The 21469-nt window shown below is 43.6% G+C and overlaps 4 protein-coding genes across 6 annotated transcripts; all 4 read right to left on the bottom strand.

Annotated features, from left to right (window-relative positions):
- Positions 1–89: 89 nt before the first annotated feature.
- Positions 90–4693, bottom strand: sesn2 (sestrin 2). The gene is made up of 10 exons (XM_077008958.1): positions 4469–4693; positions 3878–3946; positions 3238–3411; positions 2957–3139; positions 2534–2752; positions 2299–2437; positions 2106–2218; positions 1324–1514; positions 1066–1210; positions 90–791 (listed from the first exon to the last, which is right to left on the bottom strand). The coding sequence occupies exons 1-10, from the start codon at positions 4472–4474 to the stop codon at positions 705–707; spliced, it is 1326 nt and encodes a 441-aa protein (XP_076865073.1). The 5' UTR covers positions 4475–4693; the 3' UTR covers positions 90–704.
- A 1779-nt stretch (positions 4694–6472) lies between these two features.
- On the bottom strand, positions 6473–12589 carry matn1 (matrilin 1). 2 transcript variants are annotated; one of them, XM_077008948.1, is made up of 8 exons: positions 11236–12589; positions 9643–9989; positions 9273–9495; positions 8496–8618; positions 7849–8253; positions 7607–7759; positions 7423–7503; positions 6473–7230 (listed from the first exon to the last, which is right to left on the bottom strand). In XM_077008948.1, exons 1-8 carry the CDS (start codon positions 11315–11317, stop codon positions 7181–7183), a joined length of 1464 nt encoding a protein of 487 aa, XP_076865063.1. In that variant the 5' UTR covers positions 11318–12589; the 3' UTR covers positions 6473–7180. The 2 variants fall into 2 exon arrangements, with proteins under 2 accessions (XP_076865063.1, XP_076865064.1); XM_077008949.1 differs by lacking the exon at positions 8496–8618.
- A 140-nt stretch (positions 12590–12729) lies between these two features.
- On the bottom strand, positions 12730–16871 carry laptm5 (lysosomal protein transmembrane 5). The gene is made up of 7 exons (XM_077008950.1): positions 16735–16871; positions 15596–15704; positions 15168–15244; positions 14396–14524; positions 14020–14115; positions 13489–13581; positions 12730–13258 (listed from the first exon to the last, which is right to left on the bottom strand). The coding sequence occupies exons 1-7, from the start codon at positions 16801–16803 to the stop codon at positions 13184–13186; spliced, it is 648 nt and encodes a 215-aa protein (XP_076865065.1). The 5' UTR covers positions 16804–16871; the 3' UTR covers positions 12730–13183.
- Positions 16872–17329: 458 nt separating this feature from the next.
- Positions 17330–21195, bottom strand: nobox (NOBOX oogenesis homeobox). Of its 2 annotated transcripts, none has more exons than XM_077007795.1 (9): positions 21037–21195; positions 19870–20778; positions 19673–19779; positions 19450–19556; positions 19260–19363; positions 18767–18971; positions 18229–18596; positions 17813–18123; positions 17330–17527 (listed from the first exon to the last, which is right to left on the bottom strand). In XM_077007795.1, the coding sequence occupies exons 1-8, from the start codon at positions 21068–21070 to the stop codon at positions 17822–17824; spliced, it is 2136 nt and encodes a 711-aa protein (XP_076863910.1). In that variant the 5' UTR covers positions 21071–21195; the 3' UTR covers positions 17330–17527; positions 17813–17821. The 2 variants fall into 2 exon arrangements, with proteins under 2 accessions (XP_076863910.1, XP_076863911.1); XM_077007796.1 differs by having other exon boundaries at positions 20904–21039.
- Between the last annotated feature and the right edge of the window lie 274 nt (positions 21196–21469).

Genomic DNA, 21469 nt, shown 5'->3' with positions numbered 1-21469 from the left:
AACTGCGAGAGATTAATTCCGAGTACTAGCAATACATTTCCCCCTTCTAACAATTATCTTTGTCAACGTTCCAGGGCTTCATGCACATTTAAAGCATTATCCGTAGTAAAAAAATATTTTATTTGACATAAAAATACATTCAAGACATTCCACCAAGAACACAAGCAAAATACGCACCCCACAACCCTCCCAACAATACAGCCGGTGGGAGTCAAGCAGGCCAGTACCATACAAGACAGGCAGCGTGGAGACAGTGTGCACAGCGCCTCTCTCAGCTATACATCCATGTGCATTGACACACAAAGAATGGAGAGAATACTGGAGTTAAATAAGATTTACATTCACAGTATGATAAAAAAAAAAAGTATCACAGGTAGAAGATTTAGATCCAAAATCTGAACTTCTTCTCAATGCCAACCACAACCAAACAGCAGGCAAATAACAAATACACTGAAACAAAGAAAAAAAAAAAGATGAAGAAATTATCAAGTCCACAAATTCAATTGCATGTTTATGTGAGAGCCTAAAGCGGGCCTTGTAGTGTCTTGTGCCAATGCTTGCCCGTCAGTAGTGTAAGAGAGTGCAAGTGTGTGTGCGTCTCAATCTAAAATAGAAATTTTAATAGTCTTTAATAGTCTTCCCAAATTACCCATTATTTTATTGCTCACATAGGCTATGTGTGTGTGTGTGTGTGTGTGTGTGTGTTAGGTCATGTAGCGGGTGATGGCTCTGAGTACATAGAGCAAAGCCGCCTGCAGTCTCGCCTCCATCAACAGCAGGTTCACATGGACCTACAGAAACAGAAAAGCACCCAACAACCTTCAGCACAGTGAACAAAGGGAACAGAACACCTGCTTTTAGAGCACAGTATGAACCAACTAAATCAGCAGAAGAAACAGTTTATTTTTATGTCGATTACCGTCGGGTTCTCAATTAAATCAGAGAATACACACAGAACAATCACAGAAGGTGTATTATCAAAATGTAAATATTTCCTCCATCACACAAACAACAAAAAGACAGACAGACTCATATTTATCATCATACATCTTCCCAATTACACACCTTTTCTGAATGGTGAAACTGTCTCCAGAAAGAAGAGTACATTCTAAATGTGGTCTTGTCTGGATAACAGGCAACTGTCTTTATGTACACCTTCAGACTACGCTCCAGAAGCTGGTTAACCTCGCCATAATCATAATCATCATACCTAGACACAAACCATTACACAAAAGTGTAATTTAATTATTTTCACTTCCAACGTGTGACAAATGATTTTGTGACTTAATATAATTGGTGTGTTACGGTTAACATGTGGCTGACCTGATGCCGTAAATGCAGTGTATGTAGTTCCAGAGTGCTTTGCGCAGGGTGGAAGTGTCCACGTCCGTGTGCATGGCCATTGTGTGATACGTTAGACCACACACCATTTGAAACTTCTCCTCCAGCAACTGTGCCATCTCTGCATACAGCCTGTTCATCAGAGAGAAACCATGGTCCTCCCACGAGTAGTCCTGTAAATCACATGCATAAACATACACGTGCACACACACACATATATGAGATACAGTACTGTTAGAGTCACTGTTTTAGCAATGGAATAATGACTGTATATAATTATTTCTTAGTGTCTTTATTAGATACAAACAGAACAAAATGGCTTCTACAGACAATAGTCTGAATTTTGTGTGACCTTGCTTGGCACTAAGAACAAATTCAACAAATTCAAGGAGACTGTCCTGAAGTTTTCTGAAGTAATCTTCTGGTATAACTCTCCCCAGAGTTCTTCTTTAGATTTTAGCTGTCTTTTCCTGCTGCTGCTCAAGTGCAAGGGGAGGTCACACTAAACATTTGCCACTGTAGATAGGCTACAGTGACATGTGTTTAGTGTGAAGCAGTTGTTTCTGAGTATTATTATTATTATTTTTAATACTGCATACAAATGTCCTGATTGAATACAAAGAAACTGAGGGGAAAAACTATTATATATGGCAATTACCGTTGCTAAAACAACAAAATCTAATGATGGCCCAAGACCTTTGCACAGTATTGCAAATTAGGAAAATGCACAGTGCGCTTTGTGCATGTGTGTGTGGGCAAAACACCTGTGCTCTCAGGGTTGGGGGGGACTGTTCTCCTCGCGGACAGAAGTCCTGATAAATAAAATCTGGATCTTGAACAAAACGTGAGACAGAATCAGGAAGCGCAGAGCGCGCCACTGCAAGAGAGAAAGACAAAATGTTAGTGGAAACTGTGTGTGTTTGTGTGTGTGAGCGCGCAACCAGTGCTCTTAGACACCTTCTGCTGGTTCCAGTAAACTCTCCGTCCTCTCCCTCTCAAAGCGAGTCACCATCTCCTCCTGTGTGAATTCCTCCTCTTGCTGCTGGACCATCATCATCTTCTCCATCAACAACTGTACTTCGTTAACAGCCTCAGTCTACTGGGTGAGCAGGCACAGACCCCAATTAGAGACTTTCATACAAACATCTCATAGAATCAGTATTAGTCCTCAGGCACAGTTAGATAGCTGCACCTCCTGGTGATGGGCTCTGGCCCTGTGGAAAGGGCCCTGGGAGATGTGCCCCACAGGGGAAGGTGTTGCAGAGGGCTGCTCAGCTGAGGAGTGCGGCTCTGGAAGAATTCCACAGCCCCAGACAAATGAGCTCAGAGAGTGGGCGTGGCTCAGGAGTACCACAGCTTGAATAAGCTCGGCCAATGACCAGCGAGGCTCTGACCCTGGACACACCAGCTCCTGGAGATAAGAGGAGCAGTAACATTGTAATACACTTCGGAAATGACAAAAAATCCATTTATAGCCAAACATCCCCCTAACATAATAGCGGTATCTTGTAGGCACAAAGCAGTCGATGGTACAAGCACAAGTCATAATACAAAAAAAAGGCTTATTGCAGCCGAGCTTAGTCTAGCAGAGCCTGTGAACATGAGCGGGCATTACTTGTATGTGTTCCTGGCCAATGAGCCATGGACGATGAGCAAGCAGCTTGTTCAGTGTCTGCAGACGCTGGACTTTAGGCGGGGCAAAGTGAAGGCCGCGGAGCCAGCGCTCATCACCACCGGCAGAGAGGAACGCCGAGCTGTGTTTCTGCACCAGGTAGGAGCACTGATGCCGGGCTGTGGCCTGTACACACAGAAGGCAATGGCACTGTCCCACAGAAAGCCTCTCTTCTGCCTAGTCACTGAAATATTGAGTGAAGAAAGTGTGGTATCATCTCTTACCATGATGATAATGTAGTGTCTCCAAGATAGTGGCAAGGGGCCATCAGGCTGAAGCAGAGCATTCTGGGTGTGCAGGAAGCAGCGCAGGTAGGCAGGATGCAACCCCATTACCATAGAAACATGGTCAGCATGACTGACTGGCAAAAGAGGGTCTTTCATCACCCCATCCAGTATCTAACGGAGAGGCAGAAATCCTTCTACAAAGCTGTTGTGCACAAATGTTTGCCACCATCCAGTGTTATCTAGCACCACAGTACCATAGTGATCTCTTACTGTTTCTTGATTCCGTGCTAATTTAGTGATCAAGATTTTGGTCTCTAACATTAATCACCAGTCGATGCAGTTTCCAACATTAATTCAAACAAGTTTGTTGGAAATAAATTGCTAAAATAAATAGGTGTTGGTTTAACAAACGGTACACAGGTGACAAAGCTGCATGCTGCCATAACACAAGGATAAACAGAAAGTCAGTATACTGTAAACATGCACATAAAGCACACTTTTTCCTCCACACATTCCTTCCTTGACATCTTCTGGTCTTTTACTTAGTGCCCAGGAGAGGAGTTTTCTATGGTGACTCACCATTAACAGAGTCAAGGGCTAGTCTATATTGGCCATTATAATTTGAGATGATACACACCACTTCAGCAGGAATGAAGGCACAGGGCCCGGTGGACAAAGGCTGAGGGAGATCAACAGCATTCTCCTCCTGGGAGTGAGTGAGAGAGAGAGTGAGAGAGAGAAGGAGGGAGGGAGGTAAATACAACGAAACACTAGTTATTTTCATACAGACTGTTTTTTTTTTCTCTTAGTCATAATTCAAATAATATGTTTTAAACACCGAATGAAGAAATAAGGGCTATCTGGACAACGTTTGTACTAGCTAAGTTAGCTACAAGTGAGACTAAAAAAGCCCATGCAATATAGTTAGGATAGCTTAGTTAACGATAGCTGGTTAGTTATTTAAAGAGACGGGATTTTTTGGCGTAAACACTGTGCTAGTTAATAAACTACTGAAGATGAGGGTGGAAGAACACAGCGATATCCAAATCAACGGTATGAACTGATCACACACTAAACTTTAGCCCTAGCTTTGGCAGTCACGTCAAGTCCTATCTAGTTAGCAAACGTTAGCTGGCAACCTAAAACTTTACCAGGTAGTCAGTTGGCGAAAAACATAAAAAGCCGGGTGACAATACAGTGCGGGAATGAATTAAACAGATAAACTCACCTTCATCAGACGAGATCATATGTTGCAAATACTTGGAGGGAGAAAATGGTCAAAATTATTCTCGAGGACGCTTCAGTGTCACTCGCAAAGGAAACGCTGTTGTGTTGTATTGCTAACCAACCTATGTAGCTAACTACTTAAGTTCGTTTTAATTCAGGGTAGAAGTCTAGGTGCATAAAACCGGAAATGCGACCAGGGGGCGTGGCGATCCTGAACACACAGCAGCGGTCTGTTGCATCACTTTAAACTGCATTGTGACGCAACCAAATGGTAAACAGGCTGTAAAAGAACCCGTACGACGTCCGTAATCCCGTCCTTCTTTCCACAAAAAACTATTTTAGCTTGTCCCGCATGTGATGTTATTGAATAGACGCATTGTGCCAAAAAAAAAATCGTCAAAACGAAAAGATGTTTGAGTTTTTTTGCTTTTGCACGTCTCGCATGTAGCTAGTTGTCGGTCTCACACCTAAGGTTAAAATAAGGAAGTCCTTTTCTAAAGCGTTCATTTAGTGTACAAGTCTTTGCTTGTACAAGTAATACACACATTCACTCACTCACAAACGCACGCACAGACTACTGTGAGCTTCATGTAGCCTTATGCACCTCACAGACCTGGTATTTTCCATGACCACCCGTCAAACTCCGGGTCCTCTGAATGACTTTTTGCCCCTGTTAAAACGAAACGAACGTCTATGCTGATTATAAATAGACTTTTAAGAAGTAGCAACATTAGCAAAGAAACAATATAATACGTGACAAAAAGTTGAATGAGTCAAGAGATGAGTTTATAAAACTGCATAATTGTATGAAGTCTGTTTATTCATTCAACATGTAGCCTACCAGCATTAAGGAATGTTTAATTAATTGGTCAGCTATTTAGTCTTATAGTCAGGTTGTATTCTGCAGATGGCCGGAAGACTGCAGACTGATTTCCACAGGTTTTGCCTGCTGATTCTGAGTGACATATATCCAATTTATTAGAAGCTGAAAATGAGGACATATACGTATTCATATGTCATAAATGTTTGACTACGATGCATGATGGAAATTATTTGGTTTTTGGTCTTACATTAAATCTGGTTTGACAAAGCTCACTTGCCTCACTGACCTGTAAACTTGTAACTTTACAAATTCAAGCTGCACTTAATGTCATTCTTAAATCTTCCAAGCTGCAGTTCTTATAAGTGCATATTATCTTAACAGTAAAGATGTCCAAGTATAGTAGTAATTGAATAGGCCTATGCTAGATTCATGTTATCTATCTATCTATCTATCTATCTATCTATCTATCTATCTATCTATCTATCTATCTATCTATCTATCTATCTATCTATCAATAAATAATATCTATCTATAATAGTTTAAATTCTTAAAATCTTGTTGACTCTCGACAGGTTCTTTATAAAAAAACAACAGCACAAAAATATGCAGTAACCTTTTGAGTTTTAAATAAGCTATACGGCCTACTTTTCAGGTATGCCTGCAACAACAACCAGTGTCTAATGTTATGATCAACGAATCAGATACGTACGTTTTTTCACAATATTGTAGGTCGTGAGAAATGGTATGCTAAAGAACGTCCAGAGAATGTACAACAGATTGCATCTGTTAAAATGGTATCTTTGTGAAGGCAGTCATCAACATGTCTAAGCTGGATCTAATCTTGATATAATCATTGCTTGCACTCAGAGAAATGGGCCACGTTCTTCTTGAAATGTTAGTATTGCAGCCTCAGCAAGTACTGTGGTAATTAACTTTGGTTTGCATCCAGAGCAGGTTAGCTTCACAGTGTATGTTGCTGTAGCAACTAACCTGCAGTCATTTTAAACTATATATTTGAGCTCCATTTTTTAAAGCCCAGTAACTAAGTTAAGAGATCTGGGTTATGCATGTACATTCTTCTGATCTCATATTTTCCCTCTGCCAAACATGTTTACTCCACAAACGCGTGCACGCGCACACACATACACACACACACACACAAAGGTCAATTTAGACACAAAAACACACACAAAATAATTTTTATTGAGTTGTAACAAGCAAATTGATCTTTAAATACTTGTTTAGCGTGCCCACATCCATGTCTGTGTGTGTGCGTGTGTATGTGTGTAATATATTATTTCAGAAAATAAACAAGCATCCACATGTTTTTCAAGTCCAATCTTATCTTAAATTAACCATATTTTTTACCTCAATTACAATAAAAGAGACCTTTTGTTTGGGCACAAGTTGAAGTTAAAGGAGAAGTTTAAAGACAGAAGAAATATTAAAATATAGGCAGAACTGACTGAGTGAACCCTCCACTGAATACCATTTCCCTTTTAGGTTGGCAAAAGCTTTAAACATGTGAAACTCACCACAAGAATTTTGATGGCACAAGAAAACCCTTCAAATGCACTTTCAATGTTAACTTTTAAAGACTCACAAAAAGATTCTGCAAGAAGTTCGAATTCTAACCAAGAAATGTTTTCTCAATGCACAAATGGTCCTGTGGGAAAGGCTGTTTGATGTGCACACATCATCTCTGTTCAGGTGACTTTGGTAATTTGATTCACCCTGATGATCGGTTCTTCATCCCCTTGAAATTTAGCATGAATGGAGGCAGAGGGGAGGAACTTGGGCACAGGGGTCGGAGGTCACAGGAGGTGAATGAAAGGTACTTTACAAAAAGTATAAGGGGTGGGGCCATGTAAAGTAGGGGTTGAAGCCTTCTCACACAATTTTGTTCTCCAGAGCAGCAATCCTCTTTGTTACCCCCTCTAGTGATAATGTTGTCAAGGAAACGCCATAGAACTTTATAGTACATAGTGCATAACTGTATGATGCAAACATCAATGCTTTATGGCACCCACACAATGTATAACTCAGATACAATGTACTAATTTTATTAACATATATTCCCATACTTACCCATTTAAGAATCTGAACTGTGCAACACACCATGCAAAGGATATATTTCTTTGTTAACGCCTGTAGTGCCTCTTCCACCTTTTTCTGGAACTTGGTAATAGAATCACATTCACAGGGATCTTCCACTGTAAACAAAACAACAGTAAGACCAGTGAATGTGTGTTATAAGTAGAAGGCTCCTTGTGGTTTACAGTATTGGAGATGCTTATTCTGTGGCAGTAGCTAGACCTGAACAAGTGTTGATCTGCAGCTTCTTGGCTATCTGGTTCATGGCTTTGAAGTCGGCAGTGTAGAAGTAATGGTCAGCAACAGGCTCAGAGGCGATCTCTTTCAGCTCATCCTCGATAGCATTCCCTACTCCCACAGCATACATTTTGAACCCTAAAACCACAAACCAAAATATGTGACGAACCGCTGATCCCTAAGCTCTGGCATCTTCTAAACTAATCTTGGGTGTCATGTCCAATTACCGTGCTCCTTCGCCTTCTTTGCTGCGTCCCCGATGTAGTCTTGTGACCTGCCGTCAGTGAAGACGATGCCCACCTTGGCCACGCCAGGTCTTGCGCCCTGGTTCGGTGTGAAGCTGTTGTCCACCAGGAAGCGCAGAGCCTGACCAGTCATGGTCCCGCGCTCCATGTAGGCCATCTTCTTCACCGCGTCCTTCAGGTCCTTCTTGTTGTTGTAGCGGCCGAGTGGAAACTCCTGCTTGATGGAGCTGGAGTACTGCACCAGTCCCACATGGGCCTTGGTCTCTGACACTTCCAGCTTGTCCACCATCTGGTTGATCCACTTCTTCACCAGCTCAAAGTTCTCGGGCCTCACGCTTTTCGAGCCATCAATCAGAAAGACCACGTCTAGGGTGACGTCACTGCAGGCTGAGACAAGGAACCAGCACAGGAGTTTGCTGCTGCCTGGTGTCAGCTACAATGGACTGATGATGTTATTTGCTTTCTAGGGTATTTTTGCCATGAATTATGAATGCTGGGGTTACTTATAGTGCCTTGTTGTAGAGATGCCCCAAAAGAAAGGCACGCTTTTAAGATGCTGTATATCACCCACTTATTCAAGTAGATGTTTATGTACTGTAGACATTTTCCCAATACGTGCATACACTTACCACTGCATGTCCGGCCATCATCCTTGAGTGTATGACCATCCCTGCAGGCACACTTGAACGATCCGGGTATGCTGATGCAAATTTGCTCACAGTCATGATCACCTGTTGCGCACAGGTCAGAGACTGTGCCGCCAAGGGTGTCACACGCACACACGGCGGATGACAAGTGGGGTGAGTTAGAACAGAAGGAATAACACTATGTGAGGTGAAAACTGGAAGAGTAAAACTGTGAATCACATTTTAATGATTTGCTGTGCTCCCCCCCCCCCCCCCCCCCCCTCACCCCTCATCCCCAGGAACCACGAGAACAGCAAATCTTTAAAACAGACTGGAACATATCAGAGGTCCAGACACTTGATGATTTTATGATGTTTATGCTTTGCCTGGTTTCAGTGTGGTTTCAGGTGCCTGTTGCTCTAATGCGAGTTGTGCTACCACATTGGTTCTCAGCTGTCACTCAGGCCCATGTCCCACTTTGGTGATTTTTATGTGGTTTCTGGTTCACCCCATGTCAAATGCTGAGAACCACTGTTCTGCAACAGCTGCATTCACATCACTGATCTCACTACCCTTTCAGTAGATCAGTGTTGACCCCTGGTAGTAGGTCAGAAAAGAGTGCTAAAAGATAGCATGCCTGCTACAGACTCTCTAGGTTATGCATTTACTTGTGATCATGATGAAGAAGCGTGAGGATGATGATGATGATATCAACGACGATCCTTTTCCTAACCCTAACCCCATCCAAGTACTTCCCTCTCGTCTCCTCTTCCTACTCACCACAGAAGGCCTCCTGGAACTTCTTGGTTAGCTTCTCGATGAGGCTGTAGCTCTCCACATAGTCAGTGTGCTCCTCCAGGGGCTCGCTGGCCATCTGCTTCAGTGTGTTCATGTCCACACGACCCACGCCAATGGCGAAGATTTCGATGCCCACCTCCCTGGCCTTCACTGCGATGTCCCGCACGTTGTCCTGTGGCCGCCCATCGGTCACGATGATGGCAACCTGCAATGTACACCAGGTAATTGACTAACTATGTGCTACACCTGTGAGAGAGCTTCAGAGTTCTCAGTAACTTTAAGGCATAAACGAGTGTTTATATACTGTAATTCCATACTCATCCTCTAGAGGGTATATGTGAGTATATCTGACCTTGCTGATATCTGGGGATTTGCGAGCCCCTTCTGCTTCACTGAAGGCCACATTGATAGCGAACTGGATGGCCAGGCCCGTCATGGTGCCCGTGGAGAGTGGCTCAATTTTTGACACAGCCTTGATCAGTCCGGCCTTTGTCTTGTGCGACTTGAGAGACACCTCGTTCTTCACCCTGCTGGCGTAGTTCACCACGCCCACACGTGTGGCACTGGGCCCCACATCCAGGCCCTCTATAACCTTGCTCAGGAAAACCTTGACCTGCTCGAACTCGGAGGGCCGCACGCTCCGAGAGCTGTCGATGAGGAACACCACATCTGTAGGTTTTGTGTTACACAACCCAGCAGCTACAGGGAGGGAGGAGTAAAACCAGACAGGAGTAAGTTCATCCTCCGAGCATCAATATCTTTAAGATGGCATGAAAAGATTTAGACATTAGATTAAACATTAAGACTTGTTCTATCAAAAACACACTAAAAGATTTTATTCTAATCAGTGACCATAGGGCATAAGGCATTAAACAGACTAGTTGTATACCATATTTTATAATGTACTTGAATTTGTGGCACCAGAACCCCAAGACATTTAAATCCATAAGGAAAAACTTTATAAGGAGAAACTTTATGTCGGAAGGTGCTTTACCAAGTGAAACATGCAGCTGATTATACATTACAAAGTACAAGAAAGTAACGTCAATGTAATTCACTTCAGTTTGGCTGTGGGACTGTTCACTCATGAAGGCTCTGACAGACGTCTGGGTAATATGATCGCTCTGGGTTTGGGGGGTGGGGGTGGTGGTAAAGGAGCACAGTCTGCAGGTACCTCAATAAATGTGCAGGGCTGGCACAGCTTATAATAACTCCCATTGATTATACATTTACCCACAGGTTTTTGCATGGAGGCACTCATTCACGTGTACACACACACACACACTGAGTAAAAGACCTCTTTGTACACAACAGTAGTAATAAAGTGAACTTGTGAATTTTAAAAAATAGTATTTTCATTCGAAATCCTTCTTCACTGCTGAACAGAAGCACGGCGATGACACACAGTGTCTACCACAGCGTCTGCACACACTCTGCCCGTGCTACACTTCCACATTTCACTCTCTCTGAGTTTCTGGTGCAACTTTCTAGCGTTTTTTCCTCCATATAGTAGCTTAATTTCTAAAATAAAAATATGAATACACAATCACGCAAATGTTTGTTTTACAAATGTAGCATCAGAAGAAGAGTGTGAAAAGAGAGGAAGAGTGGAGAGACCCCGAGGGCCCCCAGGGGAGCACACTGGCACGGTCAAAATTCAGAGTCAAATTCATACACTCATTCCATCACATAATGCAAGACTTAGTAATGCATCGTTTAAATTTCCACAAGGGTTAAAAAACCTAAATCACAACTGACATAAATAGACAGAAATAATGCATCACTGCTACAATGATGCATCAATAATTTGATGGTGACACTCTTGTGTGAATCAGAGGTTTGGGCAGACTCATGGTGCCTGAGCCATGATATAATCATCCATAAGTCTGACCCTCTAAATCAATCACGCTGTTGGATATTTAGGAAACGCTGTTGTCATTCTCACCCATGGCAGCAGCATTTCTGAGGTCCACAGTGGCTTGAGCTCCCAAGATGCTCAGCAGCATCGCAAACCCCAGCAGCACCATCCTGTATGCAGGGAGAGTCCTAACGACAAGCTCGGCAACCAGACACAGACTGATTCAGAGAGAGGGAGACTCTCAGGTTATCAGCCCACACACACACACACGTACAGATACACACATTCTAGATCTAGAGACATCCCCCTTAGACCTGTCTTCATAAGGTGTGTGTGTGTGTGTGTGTGTGTGTGTGTGTGTGTGTGTGTGTGTGTGTGTGTGTGTGTGTGTGTAAGAACTCATAGAGCGGAGGCAACGAAGGGATACCTGCTCCAAAAATTAAAGTTTGGATAGGAAAGACAAACACACCTTGATCTGTGTTGAGGTTGTACATGTGTGTGTGTGTGTGTGTGTGTGTCTGTATGTGTGTGTAAGGTGGACCAGGTTCGTTTGGGGCTCTGGGAGGAGTCTCTGACTTGGGGTCTTGCTCAAATAAACATTCGGATGAATCTGTCTTTTCTACCCAGCTTTCCTCTCAAATTAATCTCACACACATACTGGAATTTATGCACAGGAAGTATGCGGGAAGCATGAGTCCTGCTCTAACACAGCTAGCCCTGTTCAAGCCTACAAGATGTGTGTGTGTGCACACTGCAGGTTCCACAGAACCTTCTGCTTCTATATGTACATGTGTGTATGCACACGTACCCTTGCATGTCAGTACACAGGAGCCTGGAGGACTTCTAGGAAAATCCTGTTAAGGATTCAGTGTGTTCATGTGTCTGAGATTGCACAAGACAGTTCTTTAACTGTATGTATGCATGTTATACGTATAGACAGACTGTTGTGTTTGTATTCCTTCAATGGTTTCTTTTAGAAGCGCTTTCTACTGAAACACAGATACGCAGTATACCACAGTGCAATTTCTGTAATGGCCAAGATACTGAGCGTAAGCTCAAATGTGTACACCATACATACTGACACACACAAACACAGACTCATCTAACACATACGGTCACAGCAATACACATTTCAGACTTAGATTAGGTTCTGCTGTCTGCACTATACCAAGGAGCAGCACTTTTCACATCTTTACTTTCCTGTGTCATCATCCAGCACACAAAACCAAGACCTAAAAATGCCCAGAGAGGGAATTTATTTTTAACACAACTTCCCAGAGGTTCTCAGTTTGAATATGTAAAGATTTAGAATTGCCTCATACGTTAAACTTTCCAAACCATGATCCCCATATATCTCCGACCCCCAAACATCCACAACCCCCAAATGCTGGAAAAACCTCCAACCGCCACACAGCACATAGTATACAATGTGTCATTGAACTCATAAAAATGTGTTTTCTAAGATTAACTAGATAAAAAAAATAAAACAAGAATTATTTTAAAAAGTTTTGATAAATGTTTAATTATAGTGAATTAAATATTGAATTCAAATATTTAAGAAGTCTCCTACTTATGCAGAGGTTTAGTACCTAACTTGGCTTCACAAAGTACATAGCAACACTAGTTTTTTTTTTTTACCTGCTAAGTGTACATGTACCATACTTTAAATCAGAGTATGGTACATGTACCATACATAAATCTATGCGCTTGGGAACAGCAGCTGTGGATATTGTTCAGGTCAGCTTAGACCATGCACAGCATAAACAATTATGGAAGAATAGCAGAAATGGAGAATAGCAGTGTAAACTGCAATAGTGGCATTAGTAACAACATATAACCAGAAAAGCCAGAAAAAAATATTACATTTTATTATTACATTTTATGAATTTATACCCCAGTGCCTTTTCTTTCATTACAGCTGTGTAGCAAGATGGATGAATGTATGTGGTAGCAGGATGCACTGGTTGTGAACTATTCCGCAAGCAAGCATGGTGCATGGTAACAGTGCAGGAGATGAGCCCGCCCACTCTGGGTTCTACGTCTCCTGATAGGCAGGGGGCAGGGTCTCAGCTTTCATCTTCAGCGCATCATCATAGGAGGGCAGTTTAACCTGTCAATCAAATCAAATCCACGACAAAAAGCTGAGGTACTGACTTCAAACGTTGCTATAAGACACAGTGGCTGAAGCACACAGAGTGTGATTTATCACTCATTATTGGGTAAAGCAAAGGTTGAAAAATGCATACATTGATGTAGACCTGCATTTAGGAGCGTCATGTTGAGATGTGCTCTGTCTAATCTGTGACTCCAAAGTAAATGTGGTAGATACATCCCACTCACCCCCACATTGTTCCCATCGGCGCAGTACACAGGGCTCCTCCCAGCTTCCTTCATCACGTAGTAGGAGCGCACAGCCACCTGGAGCATGTACACCTAGCCCACACAAACCAGTCAACACACAACTAACATAGCCAGCATTATAAAACCACGTCCTCCACACAGGCTGCGGTGTGCAGACTGAGAAAGGACCAGTAAGCAGACGGGTAGAAATGCTCACACAGAAATTCTCACATGCCGCTTAAAAACCCTCTAATGGGAGACAATTTAGTGCTTCTTTCTCAAGTTAAAACTTGTATTTGTATAAGCGTTTTTGTGACACATCTGACCAAATCAGACCTTCCTGTCCCATTTTCAGTAACTAATAACTGCTTATGTGAAGCGTGTTTAATCTGTTTTTAGTGTATGTAATCTGCGATCAAAAGGAAGCATCTGAGTAGGATGTGGTAAGCATCGAACACATGCAGGCGTTTTTACACTCACACAGATAGAGGAAAAGAAGTGCTTTAGACAGATGCAATGTAAAGATCAAACCTTAAGTAGTATGTACAGTACAAAGACAACTCCAAATATCATGGTGACGTGGGTTAACTCCTCTCCTTCCAACCTCACACCTCCTTTAAGATTTGCCTGCAAATGCATGTACAAACAAAATGATGCCATGCTATTTCTTCCCCTGAGGTCCTGTCAGCCCTTTCTCCACGATGCTCTGCACAGAGCACACTGCCGAGCATAGGCAGAGAAGGTAAAGAGCTGCTTACAGCCAGCCACTCATCAAAAGGATCGCACTGGGTAAAATGACAGCTAAGACAAATTTACAAATCATACAAATTTTTAAATGTTTTTCTGAGGTCAACCATCCTATTCGATTAGGCATGTTTCAGAGAGTGTTTCATTGCGTGTTCCTCACAGCTATCTGGAGGGCATTTCTGTATGTGGGGGTTCCAGGTAGACCCCATGGAGCAGCAAACAAGGAGAGAAGACTCAGAGCCACGTCCAGACACATGAAGAGTCCAAAAGGCACGATGCAGAGTGGCCCCTAGGACACAGATGTCAACCACCATCTCAGTCATTTATTAACACACACCTACACAAACCACTTGTTTGCATATGAAAATCTGTTTATTTCACTGTTTGTGCTCAATTTCAAAAAGGCCTTAGACAGTTGAGCTCTAGGTGTGTGTGAGCAGGGGGTGGTGTCTGGAAAGACTGTTAGAAACTCCATGTTATGCCAACATTCATAAATATTGAAACAGGCTCTCTTTCTGGAGATGCAGGATTCTGGGTAAATATTGGCATCGGCAACTGAGCCCAAACGTGGAGGTGAACGGAAATGAAAACAAATGGCTGCATACATACACACTGACTGACACTCTCGTGCATTCCTCAAGTTTATGAACAGATTCTCAAACAAACATGCACACAGTGACTAAAATCAGAATTTAGGAATTTATAGACTAGCATATCATAACATACATGCTTTCTTAGGCAGAACATTCACATTTACTGAAACCACATTATTACTATTAAGTACCCTATAAACATGCCATAAAATGAGAATTAATACTAGTATAACTGCTACAACCATGAAAGTACACATTTGAATATGATTAAATATGAGTTGTCAAAAATGAACTGTCAATACCAATTCATGGGCAGAGACTGCCACAGACATACATTACCTTGCGGTGAGATATCAGCACCAGCACACTGGAGAGTGACATCAGAACCAACATCATGATGTTTGTGCCAATATCAACTACAAAGAAAATACAATATTAATTCTGACGACTTGCAAATTGTATAAGGTGTACCTTATATGATTTTCAACAGTATTAAACAGTAAACCTCACCCATAAAACTTTCAAAATAAGAACCTACAAGCATTTCATGTTCTAATAATGCAGCACTTAAACTCATAAATCTCAAAATCATTTGTGTTCATAATTCATGCTCACCAAAACCTATGCAGATTTCAATCACTACACTTACTCAAGAACATATATGTAATGGGAGATGTGGCATGTTGGTGCCTAAACAGGGCAAATGTTGTAATAAGGTTCTGATAACACTGAAAACGTTCAACACGGTTATATGATCAAGCACTCACACAGGCGGTAGCCATGGGCAGGTTTCTGCTCAGTGTAGGAGATAATGAGGGGATCTTTCCCTCGGACTGTTCCAACTGTCAAATCAACACCCACCAGCAGATTACATGCCTGGATAGACAGACAACAGAGTAGGAACGATTGGAGTGTGAGGAAATAAATTCACGAGGACGAGCTATATAGATCTGTCTGAGTGCGTGTACTTTGGCAGCAGGTGTGTTTTGATTCCTCATTTCAGGCCAATACCAACAAGACTGGTTACATAAGAACAGCGATTCATTCAGAAAAGGCTGTAAAAGTGTAAACTGCATAACAGTAGGAAAGAAAGCACACTCTCCCTTGGGGAGTTTCTAAAGTGGGCTTCCGTTGACAGGGTTTCCTGTTATGGTTCTGACCAGACATGTTCATGTAGGGAGACGCTCTCCTTTCATCCTTCAGCAAAGAGTGGATGACCAAGGTGATGCACTGCTGTCTGTGTATGCGATGGTGAAACGTGACTGAAAGACTCCACTTATACAGAGAAGCTTGATTTCATACCACATGTAGTTATCCTCCCTTAGAATGCCCCCATTTAGATGTACAGGATGTTTGAAAAGGAAACGGACAGATCAAAGATTCAGGTGATTTCACCACAATGGTTAATTTTGGAGTGTCTCTCCACACACGCTGTACTTTGACCACATGCACAGACGAAGACACACGAGTGTCCAAGTCTCACATACTAACACAGCAGTGCTGCTGTACACACAGCACACACGAACTTCAGTGTAAATGACGCAGTCCAACTTCTGCAATACTGAACTCTTGACTGCACCTCACTGCTCACCAAGGACAGGCTGACCCCAGCATCTCTGCAGGACCAACCACAGGCCCAGCTCAGGCTCACTTCCTCATTAACAATGCACAAAGAGGAACTCACCATGCTACAGCACACACAAGAACAAGAGTATCTGTTTCTTTTTCAGTGAAACACGGGACACTTAGGTCATTTAGTCAGGTTTAAATTTGTAACTAATCATGACAACTGGCAGGCACAAAGGTCTGCAAAAACATTAAAGGTAAGAATAAAGCATATACAATTTTATTAAGATAATCTAAATTCACATGACCGTGTGTGTGTGTGTGTATATGAAGCGGTTACCAGATAGAAGACTGCAGACACACGGGTGGCCGTGTGGACATGGCAGCACAGTGACTGGGCTCCAGGCATCTTTCCCCTTCTTGCGTACACTGACTGACACACACCCCCCGACAATGTCTTAAAACTATAGCAGCGCTTCCTGAAGCACACTCTCACACCCACAGCTCCAGTCAAGCATTTCTACTTTGATCGTAATCAAAAACGTAAAATCCCACTCTACAGCAACTACTTTTGCTTACAACTTCTTAGGGCATGTACATTAACTTACCTCAACTTACCATGGTTTGCTATAAGAATTCATAACACTACTAATCTTAATATGCAAAAACAATACAAGATAAACCTTTAGTTTAAGATTCATTGTTCATGAATTATGCACAAAGAAAAGCTTACAGCATTTTCTTGCTTCAAGAAAACAGACCCAAGATCTGACTGATTTTATGAAGCATTACATATGGAAAATTAAGACTATGTTGCTGTAGAACCCACATTGATAGAACAGATGCATTTAATGAGTTATCACTCAATTTCTTGATTGAAACAGGTGACAGGGAGCCCCCTAGTGGCACAATGATCTTTCATTTCATATATTGAACTGCAACATTATTTAAAAGCAAAGGGATTATTTTAACCAAAGTTAACATCAGCTATCCAAGAAGTTGCTTGCTACAAATACTAAGGATGCTATGGAGAAAACACAGACACACCAAGAGATAAAGGGTAGTTTAATGTAGCCTGTGGTCAACAATTACAAAAAGCACAAACTCAAGCTCCACTCTCGGCCCAGCTGGCCCTGAAACACACAACAGGAAATTGACTGACACAGGAACACATTTATCTCACCCTCCCACTTGTAACCACACGGTTTAATTCCTCTCACAAGCTGAACTCACACATGCTAACAAGAGCTTTTTGAAAGCAGACAGTAATGCATATTCATTCTAAGTGGTATGAAGAAACTAGAAACAGCTCAAAGTGGTACAGTTGGAAGTTAATTGATTTTGGGGGTAGACTGGTCAATCATTAATACACAGATTCCTAGTTCCCTTAATGAGTCCCCCCCTCCCCCCTTCCATACCTGTTCATGTCAGAAGTTAATTGGGGAGAAGTCACAGTGGAACACAGTGTCTGCCTCACTGACTCTGGCTGGCTGGCTCTGAGCAGCTTCCTCCAGATCGGCTTTGACACTGGGTAGCATGGGGTCAGGGGGGCCAGCCTTGGGCAGGCTGGGACATGAAGCTCTCTGGGGCAGAACGTAGTGTTGTGGTGGAAGAAGTGGAGGGTAGTGGCCTTCTCGACTCTGAGACGAGAACTGAGGCCGTAGGACTGCATGTTGAAACTGACCCGAATGACCACACACGTCACCGGACCACGCATAAGCCTGAAATGCTACGCACACAAAAACTACTGTTCACAAAATACCATATTTCATTTATGCACACATTTGTGTGTGTGTGTGTGTGTGTGTGTGTATTATATACATGTGCATCTTACCCTGTACCCCAGACTGCAAGAGTATCTGGTTACTGTTTGGATACTGGAAATACGCATGTCCTCCAGTGGTGCAGGCAAGTAGCCCACTGGTGGTGCCTGGGTTCAGGGGCAGTGTGGAGGCAGTGGTGCCATCACTGGGGCTGGGGGTGAGGTACGGAGAGGGGGTGAGGTAAGACAGACGGGAGTATTGTGGCAGCAGAGGGTGGGGCTGCTGGGGGATCATAGCGTTTTGTTGGGTCAAGAACGTGTTGGGTTGCTGGGCTAATAAAGTGCCGTGTTGCTGGGGGCATGTGTTGAGTGGGAAATGCTGAGCGTTTCCAGGACCGGAGTCGAGCTTGGTTGAAGATCCGAGAGCATCGTAGTCAAACCTGCAGCAGAGTCAAGGTGGTGACATTGAGAGGCAATTACAAGGCTTAGCAGAGTTTGTGCATTCACTTGCAATAAATCACGGGCTTTATGCTGTAGGGCCATGTGGGTGCCGACATGTCTCCCTCTAGTGGTGCACGAGGGTAGTGCAGATGCCGACAGCACTACTCACCCAGTGTCCGTGTGCAGGCCATGGGGCTGAGGCTCACTGTGCTCCGGGGTGTCCAGCAGCACAGAGAGCGTATGTGTGGGGGGGTTATACGCAGTGTAGAAGGGTAAGGAAGCACGACGCAGGGGGGGCGGACTCTGCATGATGGGGGGCATGTAGTCCAATGAGCCCCCCTGAGAAACACACACCATGCCTGCATCCATGCTGCCTGTTTTCATAGCAAGAAAGAGGGCAGAGGAACACTGGTGACGGTGGGACTCAGAACAGGTAAAGGTGCACAGGTGGTTGTCTAACAGGTGGGCATGTCTACAGCATCAATATTACATCTACAGCACAGAGAAAACAGGAAATCTGCATGACTGTGTGCTCCCTGGGAACACTGGGACATTATACACAAGGGTGTAGAAAGTACACAAAGCACGTCTACTCCACAGAAGTAATTAAAGGTGAGAAGTTAGAGCACACGAGGAAGCTGGTATGGAGCAAGGTGGGAGACCTGGGGGGCTCCTGCAGCTAGTGAGGAGGGTGCTGTAAGGAGGAAGTGTGACTCCTGTTTGGGGAGGTGGAGGTGCAACAGCAGGACCTGGGAAAGGAGGAGGCCTGCGCACACACACACAAAAAAAAGGTAAAACAAACACACTTGTTACATAAGGGGCTTTGTAAACAAAGGTATTTCCAGAATGAACCTGTGGAGAGGAGGCGGGGCAGGAGGCAGAGCTCGGCTCGCCGGTGGCTTCTTCACTGGCGCTTTGGAGGATTTGCGCCACTTGGCACGGCGATTCTGAAACCACACCTGGGAGAACACACGGATGTGCACATTTGTGTTTTGGAATCGTCTACCCAGATCTCTGCATGGCACAAGGTCATAAAAACAAGCAGTGAAGGGGCTGCTTTAGAAACTACACAGACCATGACTCTTTGGGGCGTGACGCCTACGGATATTGCGATTTCTTTCCGTTTCTCCGCATCAGGGTAATGGTCATCCTGGAACACCCGCTCCAACTCCTCCAACTGATCTACACGCATGGGGTCACACCGTGAGGAAACAAACACACAATCCAAATGACCTCATAATCACACCCACCAAAGCCCCTCCGTTCACTCACCAGTGGTGTAGGAAGTGCGGGTTTTTTTCTTGGGTGCAGTTGGCTGCAGAGTGCTGCTGGCAATGTATTGGACAGGCAGCGTGCTGCTGTCTGGGGGTACGGACGGCAGGGGCAGCAGTGGGCCATGCTGGCTGCTGAAGCGCGTGTATCGGCGGGTGGTATACACCTGCCTCAGGGTCACTTCCAGCTGTCCAGGTGGAGCGAGGGGCGTCAGATCCATGGATGGGCTACTGGCATACACGCGCTTCCCCAGGCATGGAGCCTCAGACACAGGTAGGGGGGCTGGGGCCTGACCCACTGGTTGGGTTTGGAGGGGAAGCAGAGAGGGATCTGAGGGTGGGAGTGCAAGAGGCAGGGTGTCCTGGGAGGGAGGTGGGGACAGAGAAGGGACCTGGGGGAGGGACAGGGCCTTGGAGGGACATAGCATGAGCTCCTCACTTACACACCTCTCAACAGACTCCTCACAGACCATTACCAGGTTTACTGGACAGCCAGAGTCCAGCTGCAGAACACCTCCTTCTTCCAGTGGCACGGGAACAAGGTCACTACTCATCCCGTCTTGCCCATCACCCCGGTTAATTTCTTTCCATTGTTCTGGTCTTTTCTCTTCATCCATTTCCACCTTCTCACCTTCATGAGCACAATCATCATCATCGTCGTCATCGTCGTCGTAATAAAGCATGTTCAACTGCTGTTTTTCTTCCACCATTCCATCACTTCCCTCTTCATTCTTGTTTTTAGCATTTTGCGGTGCCTCTTTTTTACTCCCTTGACCTGTGGAGTCATCTCCTTTACTCTGGTCCCTTTTCAGTTCGGTCTTTTCTCTTTCTTTGTCTACTTCTCTGTCGGTGACTCCGAGTCCCAGGTAAGGCTCCTCTCCTTCCTCCTCACATAAAGGACACAGGCTGTCTGCAAACGAGCATAATACAACACTGCTAAGCTACATGATAAAAGATGAACTCGACCTTAAACCCATGACCCATTAAAACGCGTTAAAGTATCAAATTCACCCGTAAGTAAGTCAAAGGTCTTACCTGAGCAGATAATATTAAACATCTACCTCAAGTAACCAATAATTAGCCTCAAACAGTCTCAGTGATAGCTAATTGAATAATTATTGTCGAATAAACCTTTTGGTTAGTAATTAATTTAGGGTAATTTACGCACCATAATCACTAGCGGATAAAGAGTCTTCCACCATCTTTTTCAGAACTGCTGCTAACTCTTGTCAATGTCAATTGCCTTAGAGCTATAAGCGCAAGATAAACTACGGTTCCTTCTAAATCAAATGATTAGTGACTGATAATTTCGATTAATCGGCGCCACCTGGAGAGGTTGTCACGTGAACAGCGCGTGCGAAGAGTGTGCAGATTACACGCGGTCTTCGGCTGAGGTTGACGAAAGCCGGTAGATCAAGCAGCCTACCTCAAGAATCTTACGTTGACATAGTTAACGGAGTCACCATTTCAAACACTATTAAATAAATAAAAACGTAGGATTTTTAAAAAGTTGGTTGGAAAACTAAAGATAAATAACTACCATAAAATATTTAGCAGGACAAATGCAATGGAACTGCTTATTCATTTGTCATGTAGTGCAT

Source organism: Brachyhypopomus gauderio, chromosome 6 (assembly GCF_052324685.1).
Source record: "Brachyhypopomus gauderio isolate BG-103 chromosome 6, BGAUD_0.2, whole genome shotgun sequence".
Taxonomy (NCBI): Eukaryota; Metazoa; Chordata; class Actinopteri; order Gymnotiformes; family Hypopomidae; genus Brachyhypopomus; species Brachyhypopomus gauderio.
The sequence above is the reverse complement of the archived record's forward strand: the minus strand, read 5'-3'. Positions and strand labels throughout refer to the sequence as shown.